This window comes from Panthera tigris, chromosome D4 (genome assembly GCF_018350195.1).
Source record: "Panthera tigris isolate Pti1 chromosome D4, P.tigris_Pti1_mat1.1, whole genome shotgun sequence".
In the NCBI taxonomy this organism is placed as follows: domain Eukaryota; kingdom Metazoa; phylum Chordata; class Mammalia; order Carnivora; family Felidae; genus Panthera; species Panthera tigris.
Genome location: NC_056672.1, coordinates 93,002,912 through 93,029,948, shown reverse-complemented (window position 1 = coordinate 93,029,948; position 27,037 = coordinate 93,002,912). Strand labels below are relative to the sequence as shown.

Below are 27,037 nucleotides of genomic sequence, written 5' to 3'. Positions count from 1 at the left end.
GGCCTGTGCCTGGAGGGTAGCTTTGTCTCCGGAGTGGGACTGCCTGACCCTCGGGCCCCGTGCCCTGTACTTGGCTCCCCTGGGGCAGCAAAAGAGTGAAGTCGCCCTAGTTCCCAGGGAGGACACAGAAGTCACTGCTGTGAAGGCTGGAGGGATGAGGCTCGAGTCTAGTGTCGGCCTTGCTTCCTGCCGCCCAAGGAGGGCCAGGCCCACGGGGGCAGGTGTCCAGAGCAGGCGTGCTGCAGGAAGGGGCTGCAGGCTCGTGCGGGAGCCGTGTCTGTGAGCTGTCCAGGGTTAGGGTGCTCCCCGGGCCCGCAGCTTGCTTGGTGATGCCGGGAGGACCTGTCCCTGGCTAATGGGTCAGCCAGACTCCTGGGGCCACCACATATGTCTGTGTCGGGGACAGGCCTGGGCTCCTCCACTCCTGAGCCAGGTGCTTAGGCTTCGAGCGGCCAGTTCAAGCTGGACGAATCCGAAGTTTTCTGCAAGTCAAAAGCTCTCTTCAATTTTGTAACGGTGGCTTCAGGATCAAGACTGAAGCAACATGACCGTGCTGTCTGGTGAACAGATTCTCTAACTCAAGTCGCCCCCGCGTGTCTGGGACGCGTCTCCCCTGGTCACTGTGGCGTTTGTGAGTTTTTGTCTCTGTTCCTGGTGAACTAACCTCATACAAGGTGTTCCTTCGTTCCTGTCCCTGGAGCGACTGGTGGAAGACAGGAATTACTTGTTCCTCCAGAGTCTGGGAGAGGGAAGAGTGCACAGTCCTCCCCGGGGGGTCTTGGCGGGGGGAGGGGGGGCGGGGAGGCGGGGGACCCAGGCCTGTTCAGAGTTTTGCTTCTGGTTTATTTCCCCAGGAAGCTTCCGTTTCTTCTGTGTCATCATGGCTGCTGGCCAGGCTTTCCGAGGGGGGCAGTGCGAGCCCCCAGCTCGAGCTGTAGCGCTTTCCCCGGGGCTCCGCTTTTGGCGTCTTCGCTGTGGCCAGCGTGTGGGCGTGGCCGGTGCCGCTGGGCACCACCGCTTGTCGACGGCCGTCCTTACTCTCCGGTCCTTCTTTCCCAGGCGCTCGCCCACAGCGGTGCGTGTCCCTCCAAGTTCCCTTGGTCACGAGTTTTGAGGTGGAGAAACCCGTTGTCCCTCTTCCCTGTTTTCTGATTTTCATTATGTTGTCTCATTCGGCCAGCAGGTTACTTATTTCCAAGCAAACACAGGTGTGTGTTTTACCTTTTGTTACTCGTTTCTGTCTGTGAAGGGTCACGTCCGTGAATTTTCATTTTTGGTGCCAGCGAGGCCTGCTGTGCATGTGCCAGGGAACTGCGTCGGCTCCCGAAGCCCCTGGCTGGAGGGACACGTGCTGTCCCCTGGCTGACCACAGGGAAGTTTCAGGGTCCCCGACAGAACAGCACAGGGAAACTGGGGGTTGGGCTTGGAGAACCGTGTGAGGGTTTGTGGCACAAAGAGGAAAGGGGCAGGCTGGTGTGGACTGACTGGGGCCTGGGGCGGGGGACGGACAGTGGGGTTGGGATGCCCTCAGAGCCCCCTGAGTTGGGACGGCAGGAGAGATGGCCAGCACAGGAGGGGTGAGCAAACTGGAAGGACGGTACTCCTTGGAGCAGGGCCCCCAGGCAGCAGGCACCTGGGAGCTTGTGAGAAATTCAAGTTCTCGGGCAGCCCTGCCTGTTTGAACAGGTCCATAGGGGCTCTGGCGCCGCTCCAGCCCCAGGACCATGTGGGCACAGAAGCCGGTGACGACAGGGCACAGGCCCCTGCTGGGTGGCAGCGGTCAGGGGGCAGGCGGGAAGGAGACCCGGGACCCAGGCCGAGGAGGAACCAGCACAGGAGCAGGGCCTTGGGGCCTACGCTTAGATCCTCTAGGACGAGGGGCGGCAGATGGCCCATGGGTGCTGGACCTAGTACCTGAGGGGCACCCTGGAGGCCACAGGGGCCGGAGGGGCGGGAAGGGCTCTCAGACCCCAACCTGGGGGGTGTCCTCCTGTCCCTGTTCTCAGACCTTTCACTGTCGTGTTGTGGCCGTCACTCACGGTGACTGTTCCCTGTGTGCTTTGTGGGGTTTCACGTGGGCTCATCTTACTGAAGCTTCTTCCCCTGGTGGCGAAGGCCCAAGTATGTCTGCAAAGTAGTTAAAGAGCGATGGTGTTTTTTCCTGCCAGCTCCTGCCGGGTGTCACCAATGCGGGTCCTTGTGACGTGGAGGCCCATGTGTTGGAGGGGCTTCCTGGGACTCCTGGAGTCCAGGCAGCCCACTGAACTGGGATTGGCCCACCCTTTCCCTGTGGCACCCCGTGGAGGGTGCTGACCGCACAGCCCTGGGCCCTCAGAGGCCTCCTTTCCCACAGACGCCTCTCCTTTCCTGGGCGTCTGCAGAGAGAGACTTGCCTGGCTTCCTGAGTTCACCCAAACGCTTGAGGGGAAAGTCTGCATTTCATTTTTGGTAAGCAAGTCAGATTGCTCAAGTACTGTGGTCTTAAAATTACATTCAAACCAAGTGGGTGTTTGCTCTAAGTGTCCTGGGGAAGCATCGTCCACACCGTGTATGCCAGGGCTGTGGCCCATGCCCCAGTTCTGCACCCTGCCTGCTGCCCACTGCTCTGTGGGTGGGCCCCTTGACCTGTGGGCTGCTGGGTGCTGTCTGAGCAGGGCAGAGGCACATGTGTGGGAGAAGGCACGCACAGACAACGTGGGTGACTCTCGGAGCTCTAGACATAAGAGATGATTTGCAAGGAGAGGGTTCTGGCCCAGCCTGGCCCCGAGATGCTCTCAGGGCAGAAGCGTGGGAAGGGCCGTGGGGCCAACAGCAGAGGGGGTCTGTGCCTCCCTGGTGACTTCCCCTCCACTGTTGCTTAGTCACTGGCAGTGGAGGAGTCTGTGGACCAAGTTTGATCAGCAGAACCCTGGGGAGGTCACCGGGGGCTTCCAGAAGGCCTCCTCTCTCCAGGGGAGATGCCAGAGTGCAGCAAGGAGGTGCCTGGGCCCTCACTGGTGACACAGCATAAATGAGGCCTGTAGCCCCCAGCGGGGCTTGGTACCTGGGCAGGTGAGTGTCACCTCCACAGTGCTCCCAGGCACTTTTCTTTTCTTTTTTTTTTAATTTTTTAAACGTTTATTTATTTATTTTATTTATTTTTTTTTTCAACGTTTTTTATTTATTTTTGGGACAGAGAGAGACAGAGCATGAACGGGGGAGGGGCAGAGAGAGAGAGGGAGACACAGAATCGGAAACAGGCTCCAGGCTCCGAGCCATCAGCCCAGAGCCTGACGCGGGGCTCGAACTCACGGACCGCGAGATCGTGACCTGGCTGAAGTCGGACGCTTAACCGACTGCGCCACCCAGGCGCCCCAAACGTTTATTTATTTTTGAGACAGAGAGAGACAGAGCATGAACAGGGGAGGGGCAGAGAGAGAGGGAGACACAGAATCTGAAACAGGCTCCAGGCTCTGAGCTGTCAGCACAGAGCCCGACGCGGGGCTCGAACTCATGGACCGTGAGATCATGACCTGAGCTGAAGTCGGACGCTTAACTGACCAAGCCACCCAGGCGCCCCTCCCAGGCACTTTTCACGGGAAGGGACAGAGCCAACTCCCAGCCACGGAAGGCAGAGTCCTTGGCCCAGGGTGCCAACAATGGGCAGCGGCCATTGTGGAAGGACATGCCCGCTCACTCCCCTTCGGCTGGCTACCACGAGGTTCCACCACAAAGAGCAGCTGGGCGAGCCCGAAGGAGGGAGCCGGCCCCAACAGTGGACTACGGAGCGACCCTACTGGGAAGGGGTCTGTGAAACCTACCGGGGCTGGGCAGCCACACCTGGCTGGAAGGGTGGTGGTGCCCTTGGAAGAGCCTGCCTTTTCGTGGCGCCTGGTCAGTAGGCACCCAGCTCAGAGCTGGAAGGTCGGTCCTGCGCCTGGTTCCTCCTTCCGGCCCCCTGCCCTGCCCCAGGGCTGGCTGCCGCACACCCTCTGTCCGGCTGGTGGCAAGGGGCCAGGCAGGTAGAGACTGCCCAGCGGAGAAAGGAGACGAGGCGTTTACCTGAGCTCACCTTGCGAGCGGAAAAGCTGACTGGCTGGCGACTGTAAGCCCAGGCCCCGGCCACACGGCCTCCCTGCTTTGCTCTGGGAGCCTCTCGGAGCTGTTCTTCGGGGGCCCTGAATGGGCACCACACGTGAACAAGTTAGGACCAAAGTCCAGGGCCGCATCCTTCTAGATCTTTCCTTCCATGAGCAAGAAAGTGGCGGTGGTTCGGCCTCAGCTGTCTTCTTTCACACGTTCCTGGAGGGTGGGGGACAGTGGCCCCTGCGGGTGCCCCCAGGCTCCTTGAGACGGGCGTGTGGCCCGCGCATTCCAGAGAGTGGCAGTATTTCAGGCTGTCCTCAGGGTGCTCTCTGTGTGCAGGTCTGCAAGGACAGCCGGGGCCTCACCTCCAGGCTGCTTACGAGTAGCCTCAGGTGTCCGGGTGTCTGTTTCCTGAGCTCACGGCCGAGACCCTGACCCTGCAGCTCTGCCTGGAGGGGGGCCCGAGACAGGCCTCTGTAGTTGCAGCAAGTTCTTGACTGCAGGGTGTCTCATGACTGAACGGCCGAGTCAGGCAGAGTGGAGAGCCAGGGCTGGGTGCAGTGTGGCCCTCACCCGACACCCCACTTGCTTAAAAGTCCATCAGGAACCACTGTTCTCCTGAAGACACGTTTGGGAGAGAACAGCACACGTGTTCCTGGTGTTTCTCCTTTCGGCTCATACGTGTTTCCAAGCCTTTGGCAGTGCAAGAGGTAGAAAAGTGAATCAAAGACCTTTTCCAGTTTGGCTTTTTCTCTTCTTTCTTCTGTTTCCTGTTGCTTGCTGGCCCCGCCAGGGAGTCACTGTGTCTGAAGGACCAGTGCCAGGTCCTCGGCGTGCCGCACGAGTAGTTGGGGCGAAGCCGAATGAACGGAGCCTCTCAGATGGGTCCCGCCGCCCTTGGCCTGACTCGGGGAACATGCCCTCTGTCTTTACGGGACCGTCGGTGTGGACGGTGGCTGCCACCCGGGGCCAGGGGCATGGCGGGTCAGACCAGGACCCCGAGGATGGGAGGACAGTGCTGACCAGCCCCAGTGCCCCCTCTGAGCAGACCACATGCTGGGCCGTGCAGGTCGGGGCAGGGTTTACCAGGAGGGTTTGAGCTCAACAAAGAGACAGTGAGGTGCTGTGTCTCCGCAGCTCCGGGAAGAGGCCTGGCGGGGGTTTGCTGCCCTGGATGACCCACTGACCGGACTCCTGGACATGCTGGAAGGCAGCCAGGCCTGGCAGCGGAAGGGCCCCTCCCTGGAGGCCTGGGTAGTCTGTGAGCTGCACCGCTGGCTGCAGGCACGGCCACTCCCTGTGCCGGCCCAGGTGAGCCCTGCCCACGGCCCCACCAGCCTCGCCCCTTCCACCCCCTCCATAGCTCTCGGCCTGGTGGGCTCCACGCCTGCCTGACCTGGCCCGCTGAGCTCGTTCACCCCTGGTGGGCAGGGGCCGCTGCCTTCGGACTGACTGTGCTCCCGGGTCTGTGGGCTTGACTCTCAGCTTCCCCACGGTCACACATCGCCCTCGTCTGTGCTCCTGCCCCCCAGGCCTTGCCTGCCTGGACTGTCCACCGTAGGCACAGGGTCGAGGTGCTGGACTTCTACCCCAGCACCATGCTCCAGCTGCAGCCCCCCACTCCCCGGCTGAGGCTGGCTCTCTGGTCTCCCAGCACAGCTCAAGGCTGCAACAGCTACGGGCCCGTGCAGTCAGGGTCCTCGCCAGGAGCCCCCCTAGTCTCGTGGAGCCACTGGTCAGCATCTTCCAGCTGCAGGACGCAGACCGGAGCCCCCTGCTGACTCACATCCACCAGCTCCACCAGGAGGGCAAGTTCAAAGAAGTGAGTGTGACCCCCATGTACACCGGGGCTGGCAGGGAGGGGCTCAGGGGCCAGGTCTGCACGTGGGGTCAGTGGAGCAGGCAAGAGCTGGGCTGAGGGGGCTCACAGGGTCCACCCTGGGAGTGTCCTCTCCACCCCTCCACTATGGGAGTGCTGCAGCGGGGACTCTGGGTCTGGAGCAGAGGGTCTCAGGGACCAGCCACCCCAGGAGCCCAGCTCGGGGCTGTGCCATGCGCTGGGGTCCTAGGAGCCCCTCACACTCACCAAGCTGGAAAAGAGTCTGGGAGCAGCATCCCCCCCCACCCCCACGCCTGGCTCTCTGGTGCAGCACCTGGGGTCCTTCCTCCTGGGTGTTCACTGGGTCCTCAAATGTGGTCAGCAGCCCAAGGACACCCTGGCTTTGGCCTGGAAGCCCTGTGGCAGAACCGCTTACCTGTGCCGCTGCTGTCCAGTCTCACATGTCAATTCCCAGAAACACTCGGGGGGGCTAAGAAGATCAGGGGTGCGGGCATCCCTCTGCCCACACTTGCCACCCCTCGAGCCTCGATCAGACAGCTGGACCTCCCACACCCTCCCAGCCCAGAGCCTCCCAAGCGGGGAGCTTTGCCAGGGAGCACCCACATGACCCCACAGGGTTTCCCCTTCTCCCTCCTGCCTCTGCCCAGGCCCACTCGCAAGGTCTCTTGGCCTCAGTGTGATGTGGCCTGGGGACCAACAGGCCAGTTCCCTCTGGGCCCAGCCGCTTCCAGCTGCTGGCTTTGTATCCTTGTCGGGGGTCCTGCAGCCACACCCACACCAGGCCTGGGGACTGGCCAATTTGCTCCTTTTCTAACAGCGGGGTCTGGAAGAGCCCCCTGAGAGCCCTCATGCTGTGTCTGCCACCTCCTTGCACCCGTCAAGGGGCCTGCCCTGGAGTGAAGGGGCCTCGCTCTGGGTGGCACAACTCCTGCTATTTGTCGTTCTGTTGGACCAGGTCCCCGCAGCGGTGGTGCCCCTGTGAGGGTCAGACACCCCGAGGGTCCTTTTGGCTCCTTGCAGGTACTAGGCTGGGCAGGACCCCAACCTACCTGTTTCAGTGTTTCCCAGGACCAGCCCCTCAGCATGATGCTCATGGTTTTGGGGTTTTTTGCAGAAGTTCCGCGTAGGGCACAGCACTGGCACTTTGGGGCACAGGTGACCAGTTATGACAGCAGAGAGTCCTCTAGCGCATATGATGCTTTGGGACGTGGGGCCATGCCTGGGACCGGTCATGGCTCCCTTATCCTGGGAAAGCCTGGGTCAGAAAAAGCAAATGTGGAAACGTGGGCTTAGTAGCTGCAGGTCTCTGGGTAAGCGCTTGTGGGGCTCTGGAGGTCTTGGTGGGTTCGTTGGGTCTCCTTTATGAGCCCTGCCAGCTCTCATATAAGTCCAGAAGTTTCCGAGAGGAGGTGGAGGCTGGCCACGAGCACTGGGAGTGACTTGGGTCTGCATGAGGTAGTAAGGAGTGGGGGGTCTGTGGTGAGCAGGGAGGGGCGGCTCTATGGTGGGGTGGGGTGCAGCTCTGAGCTGTTGCTACAGGCACAGGGGCCCCCATGACATCTCTGTGCCCTAAGATGTGAAGGTCGCAACACGGGGAGAAGTCCTAGGCTGCCCAGCTCAGCGGGGCACTCTTGCTATGTCCCAGGTCCAGTCCCGGGGGTGTCCAGGGGCACACTCCTGGCTCACCCCTCCCACTGCCCAGGGGCGCTGCTCCCCATGCCTCGGTGGGCACCGAGGCAGGACCCCAGACCTGCCCCACGGGGGGGCTTCCTCCCCGAGGGGCCAGTCCCAGTGAGGAGGCTCATTGCCATTTGGGCCTCACCTGGACCGCCAGTCCTGCACCCTCAGAGGTGTGGGCCGTGTGTTGGCGACTGTCATGCCCGGCCCTGGGCTCTTGTCTCGAGGCTGGCGAAGGGCGCTGAGAAACCAAGATGGCCACACCAGGGACAATGTGGCTGGGGCTCCGCTCCTGTGGCGCAGGGCCATTCTCCGCAGGCTGAATGGGCGGCTGGGCTTGCAAGAATGCGGGAGGCAGAAGGCAGGCTAGTGTTTCGGTGTCTTCTGTTACACCCGAGCCTTTCAAAGAGTGTCTAGGGCCGGCTGAATGCGCCTCCCTCGCGCTCCAAGGCAGGAATCCCAACACAAAGGGGGCTCTTGTCCCGCACAGGCCCCTTCTGCGAAGAAAAGCCATTGTCCCCAAGCGGGGCCGCCCGGCAGGCGGTGCATGCTCCAGTGCCCACCGCCGCGCCCGGCGAAAGGGGCCGCATTCAGGCCTGTCCGCTCGGATTAGCAGGGACTCACGACTTAATGTGCACCGATATTTCATGTCGAGGGCGGCGGCTGGCTCCAGGCGGGATGAATGCCCGCTTTTGTCTACTGAGTTATTTTATTTACATTTTTTAAACAGCTTATCAAGGTAAAAAGATAGCTTTGCTTCAGGGGGAAGAAAAAAAAGCCCCTTGGCTCCAGGCCCGAGCTGAGCTGTGGAGGTGGGAGGCAGGCCCATCCTGGGTCTGAGGCTGCCGAGTCTGGGCTTGGCTGCCTGGGCACCTGCCCGGCCTCCAGCCCCATGGAGTGGACAGCCGGGAGGAGGTGGGGGGTGGCCCATGAACGCTCCTCCCACGGTGGCCACCCCGGCCCCTCTGGGTTTTCTGAGTTGTTTTCCCCAAAGGCAGCAGTCCCGGAGTCTGTCTGGCCAGAGGTTTCCACAGCCTCGCCCTGACTCAGCTGGCATCTCTCTTCTTAGAGGCCTCCATGCAGAGGCCAGGAAGGCCTGGGAGGCGCCAGGGGCCCAGTCCTCCGCAGTTTCCTTCCGTGGGGTCTCAGCCCCTCCCACCTTCCCTGTCACAGGTGCCTGTGTCAGCAGGTGATGTGCCTGCACTCTCTCATGTGACCAGGCCATGGGCGGCTTGGTGTGCTGACCTCTCAGCAGAAGCTCAGACAGAAAAATGACCAGAGACAGATGCTAAGCCCACCTCATGGCAATGAAAGAACTACATACAGCACCCGCCCCCACCAAGCCCCAAGACAGAAGCCAGGCCCCGGGGGGCTTCCTGCTGTCAATCATCCCGGCCAGGTCACCGAGACCACACCCCCTGGCTGCCCCTTTCCTTGTCCTGTGCCACCCCACCCAGCCTCCAGGTACAGAGGTGCAGGTGCAGAATGAGGGTACCTCCCAAACTGTCCCTGGGGGGTGTCTGCGGCCATCCAGCCCTGGCACGCTGGCCATACCCTGCAGCTTCCACACAGGCCACGTGGCTGAGAGAGGGCACCCTGGGTGCTAGGAGAGCTTGGGAGGAACCAGGGAGCAGAGAGGGGCCACGCTGAGCACTCTGAGCCCTGTGTGGCAGTGTCATTGTGCGGCCAGGTGGGCTGTGCGCCCGGCCACACATGTTAGGCCTGAGCTGCCTGCCTCGAATGGGTGGGCTGGGCTCTGAGCACCGCCCCCCCCCACCTCAGCCGGTGGGCATCACTGACCAGGACCCTGGTGGCAAGGCGGCAGGTGAGAGGGTTGGGGTTGGCACCGCAGGCTCCTCGGGGGGAGGGAGGCCCTGCCGGCAGAGCGGGGGCACCCTCGGGTCTCTAGGCTGCCCTGTAAGGCGAAGCTCCTGCTTCTGTGAAGGGCAGCGCCCAGCCTCCCGTGGCAGCCTGACCTGACACCCAGGCCACCGTTCCAGGCTACCCCCTTCCCGAGTCTGAGGCCTCACCCCAGGAGTCAGAGGGGTTGTTGGAGAGTGGGGGGCTCAGGATCCCCCCCAGGCCCCAATGAGGGCTGGAGTCTAGAGACAGACGAAGTCTTGTCCCTAGAGAAGCAGGAGCCACAGATGATGGGGGCCGATACCCCAGCAGAGGTAGTGAGGGGAGAAGGAGGGCATCTCTGCCGCCCCCTGCCCCTCGCCTCGTGCCCCCCCCCCCCTCCACCTCTCCCAGGGTCACTGGCTCATGGCCCGGTCTGGAGGATGGGAGGGTCTCAGGCCCCCAGGTATCCCTCCCCACAGCCCCTTGGCTGTCAGGCGTGGCCTGACCGAGCGCAGGTCCAGGTGTCGATGGCGGAAGAAGCACCGCAGGTGGTAGTGTTCCGACCACCCCAGTTTGTGAGCTCGGTGCGCGGGGCCACCGGGGTATGCACGCTAGCCTTCCCGGGTGGGGGCCTGGCGCTCCCTCAGTTCTCAGGGGGCCTCCCATCCAGAAAAGACAAGGTCCCCGTGGGCGGAGGCACCTGCACCCCTCCCACCGCCCTGAGCCCCTCCCCAGGCCCTGCCCCGCCTCGAGTCCCTCCTCCAGCTCTGGCCCCTCCCCCTGCGCCCTCTGCGCCCCCTGCGCCCCTGCCCCCCGCTCGGGGCCCCTCGGGGCCCTGGCGGCCGAGCTCCTGGACAGCAGCCAGGCTGTGGAGGCGCCGGGTCAGCGCCGCGCAGGGAAAGGCCCCTGGCCCTGCGCCCCCGCCCCGCGCGGTCCGCGGCCGGAGGCCGGAGCGAGCCTTTCCCAGGCCGCTATTTTGGTCCTTTGTGTGAGCCGCGTGGGGCGGGGCGCCCGGCTGCTCTGCCGGTTATTTTTGCTCATAATGGGAGCGCGATGTATGGAAATTATTAATAGCAGCCCGGTCAGCGCTACGTGCGGGCGCTCAGGGCCCCGGGCGTTCTCTATGCTGAGTCGGAGGAGGGTCCCTGCGGCCGGTCGGCCGCCCGCGGGCAGGGTTCTCAGCTGCGCCCACTACCCTCCCGTCCTCACCAGGAAGCGGTGGGTTCAGAGCCTCTCTTCTGTGGACCCAAGGGGGCAGCTCTGTGCTTCCCCCAACACACTCAGGCCACACCACGGCCTACTCCGGCCTCTCGTCCTGGGGCCAATCCGCCCTTTTGGACAGAGAGCCCTGCGCTCATTAGTCGTTTTGGATTGCACACACAGTATGCCTTGTGGAAAGCGCTCAGAGGCCCCTGCACTTCAGGGCCACAGGCCCCCAGGCCTCAGGGTGCACAGAGGCAGGGGTCACCGACCCTGGCCCCTGGCTGTGAGCACCGTGACTGGCCATGCCAGGCTCTTGCAGGTGGAGGGCAACTGGTGGGAGGTACGGGGCAAGTGAGAGCGGGTATGTGGAAGCAGAGCCTGGGGGTAGGTGACAAAACTTCTACTTCTTGTCTGCCCCCCCTCGTTCTCTATCCACTCATCAGCACCCCCTGGCCAGAGCCACTTGGGCCCAGCACCCACCCTGATGCCCTATCCAGCAGGCCACACCCCAGCCTGGTAGGGCCCATGGGTCATTCCCACCTGCCCCACCTCTTGTGGAACCTGACTCAGCCCGGGGTGGGGTGGGGGGGGCAGGGGTGCTTGTCTGCCAGGAGGCTCCTGGATTCCAGGCCCCCTGGACCTGAACAGGCCTGTCCTGTGCCCCAGTGACAGAGGTGTAGGGGGTGGGAGCCCCCCCACCGTGGTGCTGTCCGTGCCCCACCAGGGCCCGTGTACTTTGTGGAACCTGCTCCATTTCTGATTGCCAGGCTGTCGTGCTGGGCTCCAGGCTGAAGTTGCAGCCAGCACTTGATGTTGAAAAGGTAAGTGTCTTTCTCACGTGAATTTTGTAGGTCCCAACGTGGATGAAGCCCAGGTCTCCAGAAACATGGTCTGGAGGCGGAGGGTCTCGTACCACTGAGCCCTGGCCTCTGCTGTTCACAGGGTGGGGCTGGGGTGCTGGAGGGCAAGGGTCGCATGTGACCACCTGACCCTACTCGGAGGGCCCAAGGGGCGTGCCCAGGAGGGCAGTCATTGGGCTCAGGTGTGGTATGCTCCGAAAGTGGTGGCCAGAGGGGCTCTCAGGAATGGAGCTCTCCGTGAGGACCACCCCCATGGTTCCAGCCTGGCTGAGGGGACCCCATCCAGTCTGGGCTCCAGGCAGCCTGACCTATGTGGTCACATGGAGAGGAAAGGAGGTGAGGTGGGGTCTAGTGTAGGGACCACTGGAAGGGGGCTTTGTTGAGGCCTGACGTTTGAGGTGGAAACGGCCCGAGTGTCCAAAGGGCCAGTGCCACCATCAGGGGCTGCCTCCAAGGTTCCCTGAGGGCTCAGCTTGGGGCTCTCATGGGCTCATGCACTCATGGGCACTAGGAGTAGGCATGCCATCTGTGCCAACGAGGAGGCATTTCTGGGCCATCGGGCTACTGCCCACGTTGGCCTCCCTCCCACTCCCCGCCCCCAGTTCAGTGAAGACAGGAGAAACAGCTTCCCCAGGTTCCCCTTGCCTCTTGGGGCCTCCAGGCCTTTGTAACGGAGATGAAAATGACCACAGAGCCCAGGCCGAGCCCCAGGGAGCTGTGGGGCCTGCATGCGTGGGGGCGAGATGCTCAAGCGCAGGGCATGGGCTGGGCTGCCTGCATCGCGCCCCAGGAGCCACTATGGGGGCACTCACACTCTTGGCTGGGTTGGAGGTGAGTCTGGGGTCTCAGCTGGGGGTGGAGGTGCCAGGTGCCCACAGGGCTGTGGCCTGAGGACGTGCTTCCCCGCAGATGTGCACCCCACTGCTCCTCCAGGACAGAGTGAGCCTCGTGGAGCGTTATGTGGCCGGCTTCCCGGACCTCCAGAGGAGGCTGCTGGCCCTCCTGGACTCCTGGTGCCGGCCCGGCTTTGACATCGGAGTTGTTGCCAGGTGAGCCCCACGGGGGCCCAGGGTGGGCTGAGGGGGGCAAGCACAGGGGAAGGCCACACGCATGGCCCCCACAAGTCGCAGCCGGGTCGGCCAGCGAGGGGCCACGCCTGCCAGGGACCAGATGAGAGACGGTTACCACCCTCGAGCGAACAGAAACAATCCTCCTCGTCAGGTGGATGACCTCTTACCTGGTTCCGGAAGTCATGCTGCTTATCCACTCACTCATTCCTTCATCCCTTCGCGGGATAAATCGCCAGGGACGGGTGTGGAGCCCATGTGGATAGCCCACGTGCCGGTATATGTGACGTGAGGGTGTCGCCTGGGTGTAGGGCACGGGGGTGGCATCTGGCGGGAGAATATCTTCTTGCCACACGTGTTGAGGGGGGCACAGGGGGCAGCAGCTCCTGGAGGTCTGTGAAGGCTCCTTGAGCCACCCGCCCGTCCGCAGGTAGTAGTGGCTTGATCCGGGCTCCACGAACTACCCAGCCCTGGGGCCCCCCGGCTGGAGATCCAGACCTTGGGCTCTGGGGCAGACCTCCCTGGACCTATGAGCAAGTCACTTCACTTTCTGGGTTTCTTTCCTTGTCCCTAAAACTGGACTGATTTTGCTGTCTCAAGGGTTGTGTGACTTAAATGCTGGGAAGCAGGCAAACCCACACAGCCCCGGGCCGGGCTTGTCCAGCGCTGGCTCTCCTCCCTGTCATTACGGATTTGAAAAGTGACAGAGTGGCACCCAGCTGGTCCAGTCAGTGAAGCATGCAACTCTTGATCCCGGGGCCATGAGTTTGAGCCCCACGTTTGGCGGGGAGATTACTAAAAAAAAAAAAGTGGCTTGAACAATAAACAACGACTTTAAAAAAAGGGTGGGGGGACACAGAGCAAATAAGTGAACATACTGTGGGGCCAGGGGTCAGAGTCCCATGTGGAGAAGGGACATACATGGATGGACAGTGGGACAGTGAGGAAGGCCCTGTGTGGCTGGATTTAGTTGAGGATATTGGTTTAAATCAATGATTTTTTAAAAATTTCCTGGGTCTTAAGACACCTGGGTGGCTCAGTCCAACTCTAAATCTCGGCTCAGGTCGTGATCTCACGGTTCATGACTTTGAGCCCCACGTTGGGCTCTGTGCTGACAGCTTGGAGCCTGCTTGGGATTCTCTCTCTCCCTCCCTCCCCCCATTCTTCTTTCTCTCTTATAAACAAACAAACAAACAAACTTAAAAAGAATAGTTTAGAAAAAATTTTCCTAGGGCCTAGAGAAAGGGAGGGAGAGAGAGACAGAGACAGAGAGGGAGAGGGAGAGAGAGAAAGAATAACAAGCAGGTTTGGCACCATCAGCACAGAGTCCGATGTGGGGCTTTAGCTCACGAACTGTGATCATGACGAGCTGAGATCAAGAGTCAGATGCTTAACCGACTGAGCCCCCAGGCGCCCCTATAAACGCTAGGTTTTAAAAAGTGCTTCTGGCTGATAAATACAAGCATTTATTATTGTGTCTCTGCCCCAAAATGAAGAAGACATTGTAAGAGAAGGAGAGGCAGCAACAGCAGGGGGTCCAAGAGCTGGTGGCAGGTGGGCAGGTAGAGCACTTAGCAGGCTGGGAAGCTGACCTGTGGCCGCCAGGAGCATGTGGGGTCCAACACAGAGCCCGAGGAGGGCCCTCAGCGGTCAGCCGGTCCTTGGGGACCCTGGGCCGAGGTGTCTGCAGAACACAGAACAGAACTCTTTGCAATCAAAAATTTAACAGCGAAGTGAAAAGCACAATAAAAGTTTGGAAGATAAATTTGAAGATGTCTTCGAAAAAGTACAAAACAGATAAACAAAATGAAAATCAGAGAGAAAAGGTTAAAAGGAAAAGTAGAGATCTTGTCAAGAAGGCCCGACATCAAGTAATGGGAACCCCGGTCCCGAGGCGCCCGGCTTAGCGGGTCCGCGGGGCGGCCCGCATGGGTGAGACGCACACCGCAGACCCCAGGAAGAGCAGGGATCGGGCGGGATTCCAGGAGCATCGCCTGCCCAGACCCCCAGGTCTCGGCTCAGCCGAACCCTCCAGCCGGCGCGGGGCAGAGCTCAGGCGCACACCAGCTCTAGCGACTTCTGCGGGTGTGTGCTGAGCTGTCAGCTGGGAGAGTGAGGAGGTGTGTCCACCGAGTTGTGGGCACAGGGCGAGGCAGGCGGGGGCCTGGGTCAGCAACCTCAGCAGACAGGTATTAACCCTGAAGAGAGCAGGAGGGTGTGGCCTGGCCGCTGACAGTGTTCGCCTGGTCGTCTGGTCACGATATGGCAGACACGGTGTCCTGACCCCACGTAAGGGCTTGGATACTGTGTGGGGAGGGAGGCTGGAGGGCCTTCCGTGGTGAGATGTCCAGACCAAACTCCTAAAACTGAATAACCAAGAGATCACGTACAAGGATGTCGCTCGTAAGCACAGAGACAAATACGAAACACGGCAAAAGTGACGTGTGTGTCTGGTGTGCAGTGGGGCAGGGTGACAGGGTGACTGCTCTCTCCCTAAACCTTGTAGAACTACCTGAGTTTTAAACTGTGCGTGTGTGACTTAGATGAAAACAAAAGTCTTAAAGCAGTGCCAGACAGGAGCCGTGTTTCTCTCCCTGCAGGCAGCACCCACAGGTGACCTCGAGGCTGGAGAGGCTGAGTCCCAGAGTGCTAAGTCGGCGGGTCCTGAGCCAGCTGGAGCGGCTGGGCCTGGACCCGGGTGAGTGCCGCCCCCACAACCTGTGTGCGCCCGGCGGATGCGGGGTTCAGGCTGACCAGGGTCCACCGACCTCCCCCGCTTCCTGCCGCCTGCCCATCGCAGGCCCCGGACAGGAGCAGCAGCCTGAGGCCCGCAAGCCCCTTTGCCTGCCTGCGTAGACTCCTGGGAGGCGGGGCCTTGCTGCACCCCGCCCCCTCCCTGCCCCTGCCCCTTCTTGTTCCTTCTTGTCTTTTCGTCCAATGATGGCTGATGGCCGTTCTAGCACACGTGAGGTGGTATCTCATCATAATTTGGAGTTTCGTTTCCCTGATGATTAGTGGTACCTTGGACCATTTCATTCATTCAACACCTGTTTGGATGTCTTCTTTGGAAAACATCCATTCGGTTCCTCTGCTCGTTTTTAAATCTGGTTATTTGGGATTTTTGGCTATTGAATTGCATGGGTTCCTTCTATATTTTGAACATTGGCCTCTTGTCAGATGCGTGGTTTGCAAATATCTCCTTCCACTCTGTAGGTTGCCTCTTCATTCTGTCGACTGTTTCTTTGCTGTACAGAAGCTAATTTTTAGTTTGATGTAAGGCCACTTGTTGGTGGCTTTTGGCTTTTTGGCCCTCTTTGTTCGTTGCCCTCCCCAGCCCACCAAACTAGATTTTAAACCTTCTTGCTTCTTAAAATATTCCTCAAGTTTCAACATATATTAGTTCTATTATTGTCCAGCTTAAGATATTTTCTAATTTTTATTATAATTTTTTCTTTACCCATGGGCTAATTAGAAATGTATTTCTTCTTCTGTTTTTAATGTTTATTTATTTTTGAGAGAGAGAGAGAGAGAGCTAGTAGGGGAGGGACAGAGAGAGAAGGAGACAGAGGATGTGTCCTGACAGCAGAGAGCAGGATGCAAGGCTCGAATTCACTCACGGTGAGATCGTGACCTGAGCCGAGGTCAGACACATAACTGACTGAGCCACCCAGGCGCCCCTAGAATGGTACTTCTTCATTTCAAAGCTATGTGGCACTATTAGTTACCTTTCTAGTGTGGGCTCTTAATCTCATCATGATCGAAGATCATGCTTGGTATGATGTCAGTCCTTTGGGTTGAAATGTGTTGTTATGAAGAAATTTAATTTCCTTTCTCTGAAAGCAATCTCTCTCTCTCTCTCTCTCTCTCTCTCTCTCTCTCTCTCTCTGTCTCCTCTGTCTTCGATGTTCCGCAGTCTCACTGTGAGGAGAGTGGTTATAGATCTCTTTGTATTTATCTGGCTTGGGTTTTGTTGGGCTTTTTAAATCTGTGGATTGCTGTCTTCGGTTGGTTCTGGAAAATTGTAAGTCACTATGTCCTCAGATGTTGCTGTTGGTTCTCTGGCCCCGTGTGTGATCTTGTCACCCTGGCTTCCCTGCGGTGTTACCGTCCTGTGTCTTGCTCATGATGAGCTCGGGCAACTCCTGCTCTTTTCCGCATCGCTAATTTTCTCCTCTGTGTCCCAAAAACTACAAAACACTGCATTTTGATTGTTGTATCCGTGGCTCCAGAAGTCATACTTTGGTTCTTTTCCAGATCTGCTCTTTCGCTTTGTGTGGTTTCTTGATACTTGAACATATTTCCAGTTTTGTCTTTTTTTCCTTTGAATGTCTTGCTCACAGGTGTTTTATGGTCTGTGTCCAAGTTTCAGCCCCATCTCTGGTCAGCATCTCGTTTCGGTCTCAGTCACCTGCAGGCTTCTCTGTCCTCACACCCTTGAGAAATTATGCAGATCCCCTGACCCTGGACAAAGGTGCCTCCGGAAGGCAGTATTGCCTCCAGAAAGGAGGGCAACGCTAGGGGCTTTTGCAGACAGAAACACATCACCAAGAGGTTTTGATGTGTGATTGTCCACGGCCCCCAGGTGGCACTAGGTGAAGAGATGGGAGGAGCAAGAAGTGGGCGCCTGGAGGCTGGTGGTGCGGGTCAGTCTGGGTCAGTTAGGGACAAGGAGCTGCTGGCTGTGCTGACGGTAGCTGGGGGGCCTCTGCCCGAAGCAGCCGAGGCAGGTCTAGGAGGACCGGCCGGCTGCTGGGACCCCTGGGGCGCCAGGGGACACAGCCCTAGGAAGGAGCCACCCTCGGGCGGCAGAAGAAGACCAAAAGAAGGGCTGTAGGTGCAGAAGCTCCAAGGAGGGTCCCGGCAGCACAGACCCCTGGGGGTGCTGGGGTCTGAGGGACCGGGAGGTCTGGGGTGCAGCTGCAGGACTGGAGCGCTAAGGAGTGGACCCCCCCATGGGGATCCCCGTCCCTGGCATGGGGGCCTCTGAGGTCACCTGCGTGCCTGTCCTGGGCGCTGTGTCGGGGAGCCCTGCTGGCATCCCTCAGGGTGCACACCGGGTGAGGGACACGGGCCCGAGAGGCTCTCAGCACGGAATCACTCACAGGGTCGATGCTGGCTGCTGTGGGGGGCTGCGCCTGCCGCCTCGGCAGAGGCTCTCCCCACCCAGGACTCAGGCCCGTGTGGGGCAGGGCAGGGGGGGGGCGTGAGGCCCACAAGGCCGGGGTGGTGGGCAGGCTGTGTGGGAGAGCACAGCTGGGTCTGAGGTGCAGGCCTTCCCCCCGCCCCCCCCAGCAGCCCTGCCATGACATTCACTGACCCACGGGGCCCACACTTCCGGGTCGGGTCGTGGCCACAGTGGGCCCAGGGCTTGGGGCCAGAGAGGTCTTTGGGGTCTTGGACCAGCCTTAGCCTGGCGCCCCCCGCAGTTCAGGATGTGCCCCCCTTGGAGGTCTATCCCCTCCCACAGGTCTCAGCTGAGTGTGGCACTGGAACAGGTTAGGTGCCTAGGCACCCCTACATAGTGGGGACTCCCCCCTGACTATGTGCCGGGTCACATAGTCACACACAGTGGGGGGCCGCTGGACAAGAGGGCGGGGTAGACAAGCCGGTGCTTTCCGTGGGTGCCTTGCTCGTTGGCCTGCTGGGGGCAGGGAGGACAGACCCCCTCCGGGTCTCCTGTTCCGCATGACCACCCGCTGCCAGGCCCCATCTGCTGCTTCCCCAGCGGGGTCTGTCGTAGCCAGGAGGCCTCAGGGTCACAGCTGTGGTCACTGTCCCTTTGCCCCTCTGCAGTCCATCCGCGTGTCCACCGTCACAGCTGTGGCCTCCACAGGACCAACCCCATGTCCTCCGTGGGCTGACGTTAGACGCAGAAGGAGGGTCGGGGACTTCTGTTTGCCTCTCCAGCCTGAGCTCCCCACTAGCCCACCCCTCCCCAGGCCTGGGTCCCAGGTGGAGCCCCCCAAGGTGTCCTTGCGCAGATGAACCAGCAGGCTGCAGTGTGTGTTGTATTTGGGTTTTGTGGTATCTGCAGGTGCTCAGGGCTGTGGCAGGCGGTTGGGCCTGGCTCAGCTGTGCCCGCCCCTTTAAGGGTTTGTGCTGCGTCTGGACCAGCCAGTCAGCCCTGGCTGCACCGGAATCTATCTGTGGACACGATACAGTATCCACAAGGCTTTTGGACAAAGTTTCCCACTGGCAAAATGATGCTTCAAATTGTGTAAATGCCGGAAAAGCCAGTCTCTGTCTCCAGATGCCTCTGCAAGGACACATGGTTACTTTGTGTCCTGACAGAGCCTGCAGAAATTCACTTCTTTCCTTCTTTCCTTGTAGCTCACTCATTCGTTCCCCCCTTCCTCAGGCCTTGTCCACCTCACTCTGCAGTGTTGTCCCAGGTTCCTTAGCAGCCTCCTGGGGTCTGGAACCCTCACAGCCTGGGCAGGAAGGAGGAGGGGGTGCCCCCTGTCTGAGGAGTCACCTGTCTGAGGAGTCGCTGGCCCTCCCTTGCAGGCCCCAACCTCTGGGCGGCACTGACCTCCGCTGTGGTTGGACAGCGACCCTGTAACAGGGCGCTCCCCGGTGCTGGGAGTGGGGTGCTGCGGGCGCAGCCACACTTCCGGAGGGTGCAGGGCCCTGAGAAGGCCAGGCCGCCACTGGGAGGGGCAGGGTTCTGTGGTCAGCATCCCCTGCGCACTGCCAGGCTTCAAGGACAGCTGGCCCCAAGAGGGAGGACCAGCATCAGAGGGCGGGGCGGGTGGATGGGTGGGTGGGAGGGGGCCCTTCCTGGGCCCCCGCGGGCTCTGAACAAAATGTGGAAGTAAGGCCAACAAGTAAGCATCAGTTTGTAAACAGGTGAGCAAGATGGCCCCTTCCTCACATTCTGGTGGGAGAAGGACACGAAGGACAAGAAGCCTGGAGAGATGGGGCTCCTGCCCCTCAGAGCCCCTGATGCAGAGGGTCTGGGAGACCCCAAACGAGGCTCAAGGCTGGGAGGGCACCTGTGGGGACAGTGAAGGGTGGAGGGGAGTGGGCAGAAGCCCCCCACACACTGGCCCCCAGCCCCTGCCCTGCCCTGAGCTCTGTGCTTTTTCAACAGCTCTGTGTCCCAACGCTGCCACTCAGCAGCGCCTGGCCGCCCTGCGCTACCTGTGCTACAAGCGGTTTGTGGAGGTGCGTGTGCCCTGGTTAGCGCCCTGAGCCTGGGCCCGTGACGGGGGGTGGGGGGAGCTCTCCCTCCCCAGCTTCTAGAGCTGCAACTAGAAAAGGTTATCTTGATGCTTACTTTTACAGAGAAGTATGTCTCAGGAGAACTGGGTGGACCACGTGCAGGTGAGTCCAGGGGCCCTGGAAGCCTCTGGAAGGGTCTGGAAGGCTCTGGAAGCCCCTGGAAGCCCTGTGCAGGGTGGGCATTCACTGGAGACCTGGACAAGGACTAGAGGGGCATGTGACCCTGAGAGGCTATGTGCACACATATGGACTAGGCATGTGGTGTGTAGGCCCGAGCTGGAAGTGTGGGTCATCATGGGCACAGCGCTGTCCCCAGCCCTGGGCGAAGCAGCCTTGGAAGAAGGTAGGGGGTGTGGGGTCCCAGATGCAACACGGGAGCAACGCACCAGTTAGCGGGGTGGGGGGGCCCTCCTTCCTTGATGAATGGTCTAGCGTCTGGTGTTCTGAGTGGCATCCAGTGGGGGGCAGCGCTGAGCCACCCCTGCAGTGATGGGTGTGTGGGGTGGGCGGTGAGTCACCAGAGAGGAACGTGGACCCCCGGGAAGGCCCGGAAGGCTGGTCCCCCCTGGGTGCCAAGGCCGAGGCAGCCGGAAGGGCAGCGGACATCCTGAAGAATGTGGAGGGGTTTCCACATATTGTCGTCCACGTGGGAACCCGCGGCCTGCGGGAAGCGGATGGCCTGAGGCTGCTGGGGGGACAGAGTTGTCTGGGAGGGGCCCTGCCTGTCAGCCAGCAGAGGCTCCTTGGGGAGCACAGAGGCCTCAGGGGCTAGAGATCCGGAGAGCGAGAGGCTCAGACTCTGGGGAGGGTGGGGTGCCTGGGCCTTGCCCTGGGTGCCCCGAGGCTGAGCGGACTTGGGTGGGCTGCCCGTGGGCTACATGAGTCCTGTGCTCCTGTGCTGGGCACTGGTGTGGGAGAGGCCGCCTCGGGAGGCCCCGGAGCATCGTTACCCCTCTGAGGGCCGCCCGTCCGTGTCCACTGTCTGGACCGTGGATTCAGGGGTGTCCCATGGCCCTCCTTCCCCTGAGCATGTTGGCCAGCCCAAGGGTGGAGGCAAGGATGCCCGAGGGGCAGACTTGGACAGCCGGAGGGTCAGGAGCAGAACCCACCAGGCAAGGGTGGAGACAATGTTCTAGAAAGACAGTGCCGGTGTCAGGTTGGGGGGGCAGGACCGGTGAGGAGGTGCTGGTGATAGCAGCAGGGTGGGAGCGGGCATTGGAGACGGGGAGACGGACGCAGGGAGCCAGGCCGGGCTGCGGACACAGGACGGTGACCCTCCAGCCTGACCGTGTGGAAGGTCCTCGACAGCTCGGTCAGCACAGAGCCTTGGGGTCTGCGGGGGCAGGTCTGGGCCTGGTGCGGGACTGTCTGCACCCCCTCGGGGCAGAGCCGGGCAGCACAGCCCATCCCATCCGTCCCCAGGGCCTGGTGGGCCGGGAAGAGTGGCCCCAAGAGATGGTAGTGCAGCTGCTGGCCTCCCCCGGCAACGAGGCCGTGGCCGCGCAGTGCGCCCTGGGCCTCTCGGTGCCCGAGGAGCAGCTGCCAGCCACAGTGGCTGCCGAGCTCCGCCGGCTCGAACTCCAGGAGAGGTGAGCACCCCCAGGCTCGGGAGGCTGGTGAGGGGAGCACGCCCTGGGGCCCCCACCCCTTGGGAAGTGATCCCACAACTCACATATGCCAGCACTTTGGGAGTGAGACCAGAAAACCAAGGAGGGGGCACATGCCCCTGTTCCCAGAACGCAGACACGCACAGAGCAGATGAGCCAGGAGCCCGCACCCCTCCGCGCCGGCCTCAGACCCTGGGGCCAGAGCCCACAACCAGGCCCCACACCCCCAAGGGCCTGAGGAAGCGGCAGTCTGTTGGCCGGGGCGGGGCGGGGGGGGGACAGGGGCAGGTGGGCAAGGCGGAGAGAGCAGCTGTGTGGGAGGAGGGGCACAGGCGGGCACACCGCAAAGACCCCGCAGACGCCAGCGGCCCTCGTAACTCCCCTTCCTCTCTGAGGTCTACTCTGGGCCCGGCCAGGCCAGGAGGTGGTGGGGTGGGGTGCGGCCCCAGGGGCCCAGAGCGGGGGGTGGGTGCCACTGCTCCGCTTCTTTCAGGGTGGCCAGGGTGCCTTTGGAGGACAGGAAGGGTGATTATTACCAGCTGCCCATCGCCAGGGAGGACATCCACTTCCTGGCCTCTTGGGAGGACTTGGCCAGGCATGAGGAGGCGTTGCTGCAGGTGGGTGGCCAGCTCTGGGGCTCTGTCCATGCCATGGACCCCCAGGCTTGGCTGTCCTTCCCACCCGCCCCAGACACCCCTGCAGAGCAGGGCACCCATACCAGCCCATTTGGAAGACCCTGGGCCCAAAACACAAGCATGAGACACTGGCCCCTCACCTGCAGCAGCTCCAGACCTGCCCTGTGGCTGGGCCCTCGGCCTGGTTGCCAGGTTCCTTTGAGCCCTTCTGTGTGGAATGGCGGGCAAGCCAGGGGCCAGGCGCGGCCCTGGTCACGTGGGAGCTCCCAGGGCTGGTCAGCCCTCCCAACAGAGGCTGCCTTACCTGGACCTCACACTCAGGGGGGGCCCGGCTAGCTGTACCCTCCCAGCCCTCAGCCACAGCCCTGCAGCCCCAGCGGGCCTCACCTGCTCATAGCAGCCCCTCTCCGCAGCCCGGCCAGGTGGTCGGGGTCGACGTGGAGTGGAGACCCTCGTTTGGCACGGGGGGCCGGCCCCAGGCATCAGTCATGCAGTTGGCAGTGGAGGGCCGCGTGTTCCTGCTGGACCTGCCTGTGCTCTCGCGGCCAGCGGGAGGGCAGGTGTCGAAGGCCTTCTCCAGGCTGGTGTCCCGGCTGCTCTCGGACCCCTCCATCACGAAACTGGGTGAGCAAAGCCCCTGCCCACCGAGGGGGAGGGTGCTGGGGCAAGGCCCCAGCCCCTTCCTCGGGCGCCTGTCACGCTGACGGCCCTCCTTGCAGGTTATGGGCTGGCGGGGGACCTTCGGAGCCTGGGTGCTTCCTGCCCGGCCCTGGCGCACGTGGAGAAGCGGCTGTGGGGCGGCCTGGACCTGCTGCGGGTGCACAGGCAGGTCCGCTCGAGGGGGACAGGGGGGCCCTCCTTTCTCTGCTGAGCCGCCTGCACAGCGATGCCCTGCGCCAGCTGGGGGTCTTCGCCATGGGCTGGCGGGTGTCCGTGTGCCAGGATGAGCTCATGACCTCAGAGCACCTTTGTGTTGGCCAAGGTCACCAGGCCCTGCCGAGGAGGGAGAGTGACCACGTGTCCCCACACTTTCCCCAGAACCAGCCCTGCTTTGGGCCCCTCTGAGTTCTCAGCACACGCCCTTGGGGGCTAAGATGTCATCCCCAGAGCTGACCTGAGGCCCCCCCGCGCAGCCTGCCTCGGCCACCCACGCCCTCCCTTCCACGCACTGGCGGCTCTGGAGGGCGAGGGCCTTCCCCAGGGCAGGGCCGCCTGGCACCGTGGTGGCCATCCTTCCTCCCGCACAGGCCGCTCACCCCTGAGGGGCTCTGTCTTGGCAGATGCGGGTGGTGAACATGCCAGCTGGAGGCATGTGTGAGGCCAGGGGGCTGCGGGGCCTCAGCCTCCTGGTGCAGCAGGTCCTGGGCAAGCCCCTCGACAAGACGCAGCAGCTCTCTAACTGGGATCGGCGGCCGCTGAGCGAGGGGCAGCTGGTTTACGCAGGTGCACACCCCTACTTCCCCCACACCCCACACCCTTGTGCCCCCCACACTGGAGGCTGAGGCCGACCCATGCCAACCCCAGCTGCTGATGCCTACTGCCTGCTGGAGGTGCACCAGGCGCTGAGCAGAGAGCCTGCCAGCTTCTCCCTGACTGAGGACCTGGCCAGGAGCCTGCAGCCAGGGTGCAGTGAGAGACCGGGGGCCCCGGAGCCGCCCCGCCTGCAGGAGGCCTCAGCCCTGCCTTGGCAGGTGGGTGAAGCCCCCCAGGACCCCTTCATTAGAGTTCTCAGGGAGGAGGACCAGACGGGGAAGGAGGCCTGGGAGGGGAGCAGAGCCCCGTCAGCGTCCTGGAGGAGGGGGGTTCCCATCGCTCTCCTGTCAGCGGGCTTGACGTGCTCCCACCAAGGTCCAGGGCGGTGTCTCGCGTGGACCGTGTGGCTCCCGAGCCCCGAGCCCCGCTGCGTCGTACACAGAGCCCCCACCCCAGGAAACGTGTGGAGGCCCTGCCTGGGCCCGGTGCGAGCGATCTCGCATCATTTTGTTAATGTGTTCGTCTGCTGTTTTCTGCATGGAGGCCATACTGCTCGCGATCCTCTTTCTAAAAGCTGAGAAAGAGCTGGCCACTCGGCCCACAGGGCGCTCACTCCCCACAGAGTCCAGGGCGGGGCAGGGGGGGCCGCAGGCCTCTGAGCAGGGCCGTGTTGCAGGTGCCTGTGGCCGAGCTCGAGGACGCCGCTCCAGAGATCCCGGCCAGGGCCTTCCGCGTGGTGTGCGACAACATGCTGCAGGGGCTGGCAAGGAGCCTCCGCTGCTTGGGCGCGGACGTGCGTGTGCTGGGCACCAGCGAGGACCACCGAAGGGCAGCTGAGGTGAGCGTGGCGGGGCTTCGTGCCCACCCAGCTGGGGCTCGGGGCCCCTCTCTCCCCCCGTCCGCCGGGAGCAGGGGCTGTGTCTCAAGCTGCCGTGGTGCCCCTGCTGCATAGACCCAGCCCCGGGGCAGAGGGCAGGGCTTCCCTGGCCTGTCAGGGACACTGTCTCCAAGGACAGCGATGTTTGTGGCTGCCGGGCACCTGGGGTCTGCCGGCGGGAGCCCTCTCAGCTCCTGCAGGAGTGGGCCTGACCCAGGCAGACCCCGGTGGTCTCGCCCCCACCTCCACCCCGTTGTCCTGTGGCCCCTGGAAACACCACACAGGAAGGAGCTCCGCTCTCAGCTGTGGCAGGAGCCTGCCTGTGAGGACACCAGCCCCCGGGGCCATGGAGAAATCCTGAGCTGGGGTCTTGGAATTCAGGGGCTTGCACTTGGATGGAAATCTTTTCCACGGGTTCATGGTGATAAAATTCAACACACAACTCACCCATCAGAGCGTATAGTTCAGTGGCTTTTTGTACATCCGCAGTGTTGTGGGACCAGAACCACAACTGTCACCCCCCCCAGCCCCGCCCCTGGCCCCTGGCCATCCCGTGTCTGTCCCCGGGGGGCAGGGGAGGCTGTTCTGGAGTCTGGCTGTGCTCACTCGGCACGTTTTCCGGGTTCATCTATGTTCTTGTATGTGCCGTTGCTTCCTTCCTTTCTACGACCAAATAGTGTCCTGTTGTGTGAATGGATGGTCACCTGGGCTGCTCCCGGTCACGCTGCTGTAGGGGAGCACGAACATGGCTGTAATGTAGTTTTCCGTTAATCGTGGTTTCTTTTGTGCCTTTGCAAACGTCCTTCTGGGAACGGGTCCCCAGGCTCACTGGATGGCTGGCTGCAGCACGGAGCCCGTGGCGGCCCTGAGACGGCAGAGCACTGGGATCTGTCTGTGGCCCAGGAGCCCCAGAGCAAGCAGCCACCGTGGTTGCCTGTATATCACATACTGGGTCCGGGCAGGGCTGGCCATTCGTGGCTCAGCCCCCCGACACATCCAGCACTTGTGGGTGGCTATTCTTGGTGTCACCCCCCCCGCCCCCCAACAATGAGGAAGCTGAGGCCAGAAGAATGGAGCCTGCCTCAGGCTGCCTGCCCCTGCCATTCGTGAGGGGTTGGTGGCGCTCTCCCCCATCTCTGGCCCCTCATCGGCCACTTCTCCCAGGGGCCTGTCCTGGCATTGGCCCTGGCCACCGTCCCTGTAGAAAACACCTGTTTCCCAGCTACGGCTGCTTTTAGCCTGTGGGGTGCCAAGACCAAGGTGGCCAGCCTGCCTTCTCGGGGACTCCAGACCAGACGTCATCGGTCAAGGAATTCATGAGCCAGGGGGGCGGTGTCTTCCCACCAGCCCCCCAGAGAGCGTGTGATCACCAGCAAATGGGAGACAGGGTTTGGCTCCCGTGTTCCTTAAACACCCGTGTTATACCTGTGCTTTTTTATATTGTGTGACAAAAGGGATTTAAAGATGTAATTTACTAATCAACTTGCAATCAGTCCGTAATCAAGAGAGTATTTCGAATCACTCAGGTGGGCCCAGCATCATCACATGAGCCCTTCTGAGCAGAAACAGGAGGCAGGAGTCGGAGTCAAGGCACAGGGTGGTGTTGCCCGGTGGGCCTGCCCCCGCCCCCAGAGCCCGGCCGCAACCCAGCTTCTGCCGAGTGGTGCTTGGGGGAAACGTTCCGGCCGCGCAAGAGAGGGAGCGCAGGTCCTGGTGGCAGAGCGTGTGGCGCCGCCGGAACAGATGGATGGACGGACGTGGAAGGAGCTTGGCAATCAAGGGCGGTTTGGGGCACCAGGGGAGAAGCCTGGCCGGCCTTGGCGGACCGAGGGTGGAAGGCGTTGAAGGTCACGAGACAGAAGCAGGGTCCGCTCAGTGCTGCTGGGCCGGCCGGGGCTGGGATGTTCAGACCTAAAAACACACCAGCTTCAGTCGAGAGGAGATGCCCGGCCCACCCTGGCGAAGGCAGCATTTGTGGGTGGTCCTTCTCCGTGGTGCAAACCTGTGGACAGAGGTGTGAGCCAGACCCGGACCCTGCCCTGGTGTCGTACTTGCCGTGGACTGCTGTCAGCCATCCAGTTTCCAAAGTCCCTTTGACTCATTTCTGCCCAGCAGGCCTTTTGGTCAAAGCTGTGACTGGATTCTGCATTTTCAGGGCCTCCAGAGTAGGAAGCTTCGCACCCCTTTGCTTGTCTGCTGCCAGAAACGCTCTGGGCGGTGATGGTCTCGCGGGGGCAGGGCCTCGGGCACTTTCCAGAGCGAGCTGCTGGGTCCCTTGGCTGCTCTCCGTCCTCCTCCGTGGACCTTTCCGGACCGTGTATTTCCGCATCAGAACTCCCACGAGGGAACTGTGTGTTCTGTATGCGGGCAGTTGTCCTCGAGGTCCCGCCTCCTGTACCGCTCATCTCGTGTGCTGCTAGTGCACGGACAAGCTCGTTCTTGGAGGGAAACGAGGCTCTGCTGCTGAGGGCCCCGGGGCACGAGGGGCGTCCTCCCTGCAGGCAGGCGGGGTGCTCGCAGAGAACGGGGCGCCGTGTCCTGCGCTGGTCAGGCAGGCCCCCAGACCTGAGGCCCCCATGCAGGTGCTCAGGGCACATCCTGGGGCCTCCTGCTGCTTCTCGTCAAGTGGGAGAGGACAGGGTCAGCTGGGAGAAGGTCTCTTCAGCA

General features: G+C 61.8%; 1 protein-coding gene across 3 annotated transcripts in view; it reads left to right on the top strand.

Annotated features, from left to right (window-relative positions):
- Positions 1-27,037, top strand: part of EXD3 (exonuclease 3'-5' domain containing 3) — a 78,535-nt gene that overhangs the window by 27,144 nt on the left and 24,354 nt on the right. For 2 of the 3 annotated variants that reach the window (XM_042963567.1, XM_042963566.1), the window contains exons 5-18: positions 5,203-5,376; positions 5,720-5,887; positions 11,395-11,448; positions 12,397-12,536; positions 15,155-15,252; positions 19,648-19,721; positions 19,842-19,880; positions 21,201-21,367; positions 21,879-22,002; positions 22,434-22,644; positions 22,740-22,849; positions 23,301-23,463; positions 23,545-23,711; positions 24,170-24,331. In XM_042963567.1, coding sequence (XP_042819501.1) covers positions 5,203-5,376; positions 5,720-5,887; positions 11,395-11,448; positions 12,397-12,536; positions 15,155-15,252; positions 19,648-19,721; positions 19,842-19,880; positions 21,201-21,367; positions 21,879-22,002; positions 22,434-22,644; positions 22,740-22,849; positions 23,301-23,463; positions 23,545-23,711; positions 24,170-24,331 — 1,851 coding nt within the window. Of the gene's footprint in view, positions 1-1,598; positions 2,449-5,202; positions 5,377-5,719; positions 5,888-11,394; positions 11,449-12,396; positions 12,537-15,154; positions 15,253-19,647; positions 19,722-19,841; positions 19,881-21,200; positions 21,368-21,878; positions 22,003-22,433; positions 22,645-22,739; positions 22,850-23,300; positions 23,464-23,544; positions 23,712-24,169; positions 24,332-27,037 lie in introns of those variants that run through there. The other variant, XM_042963568.1, reaches the window with a different exon arrangement.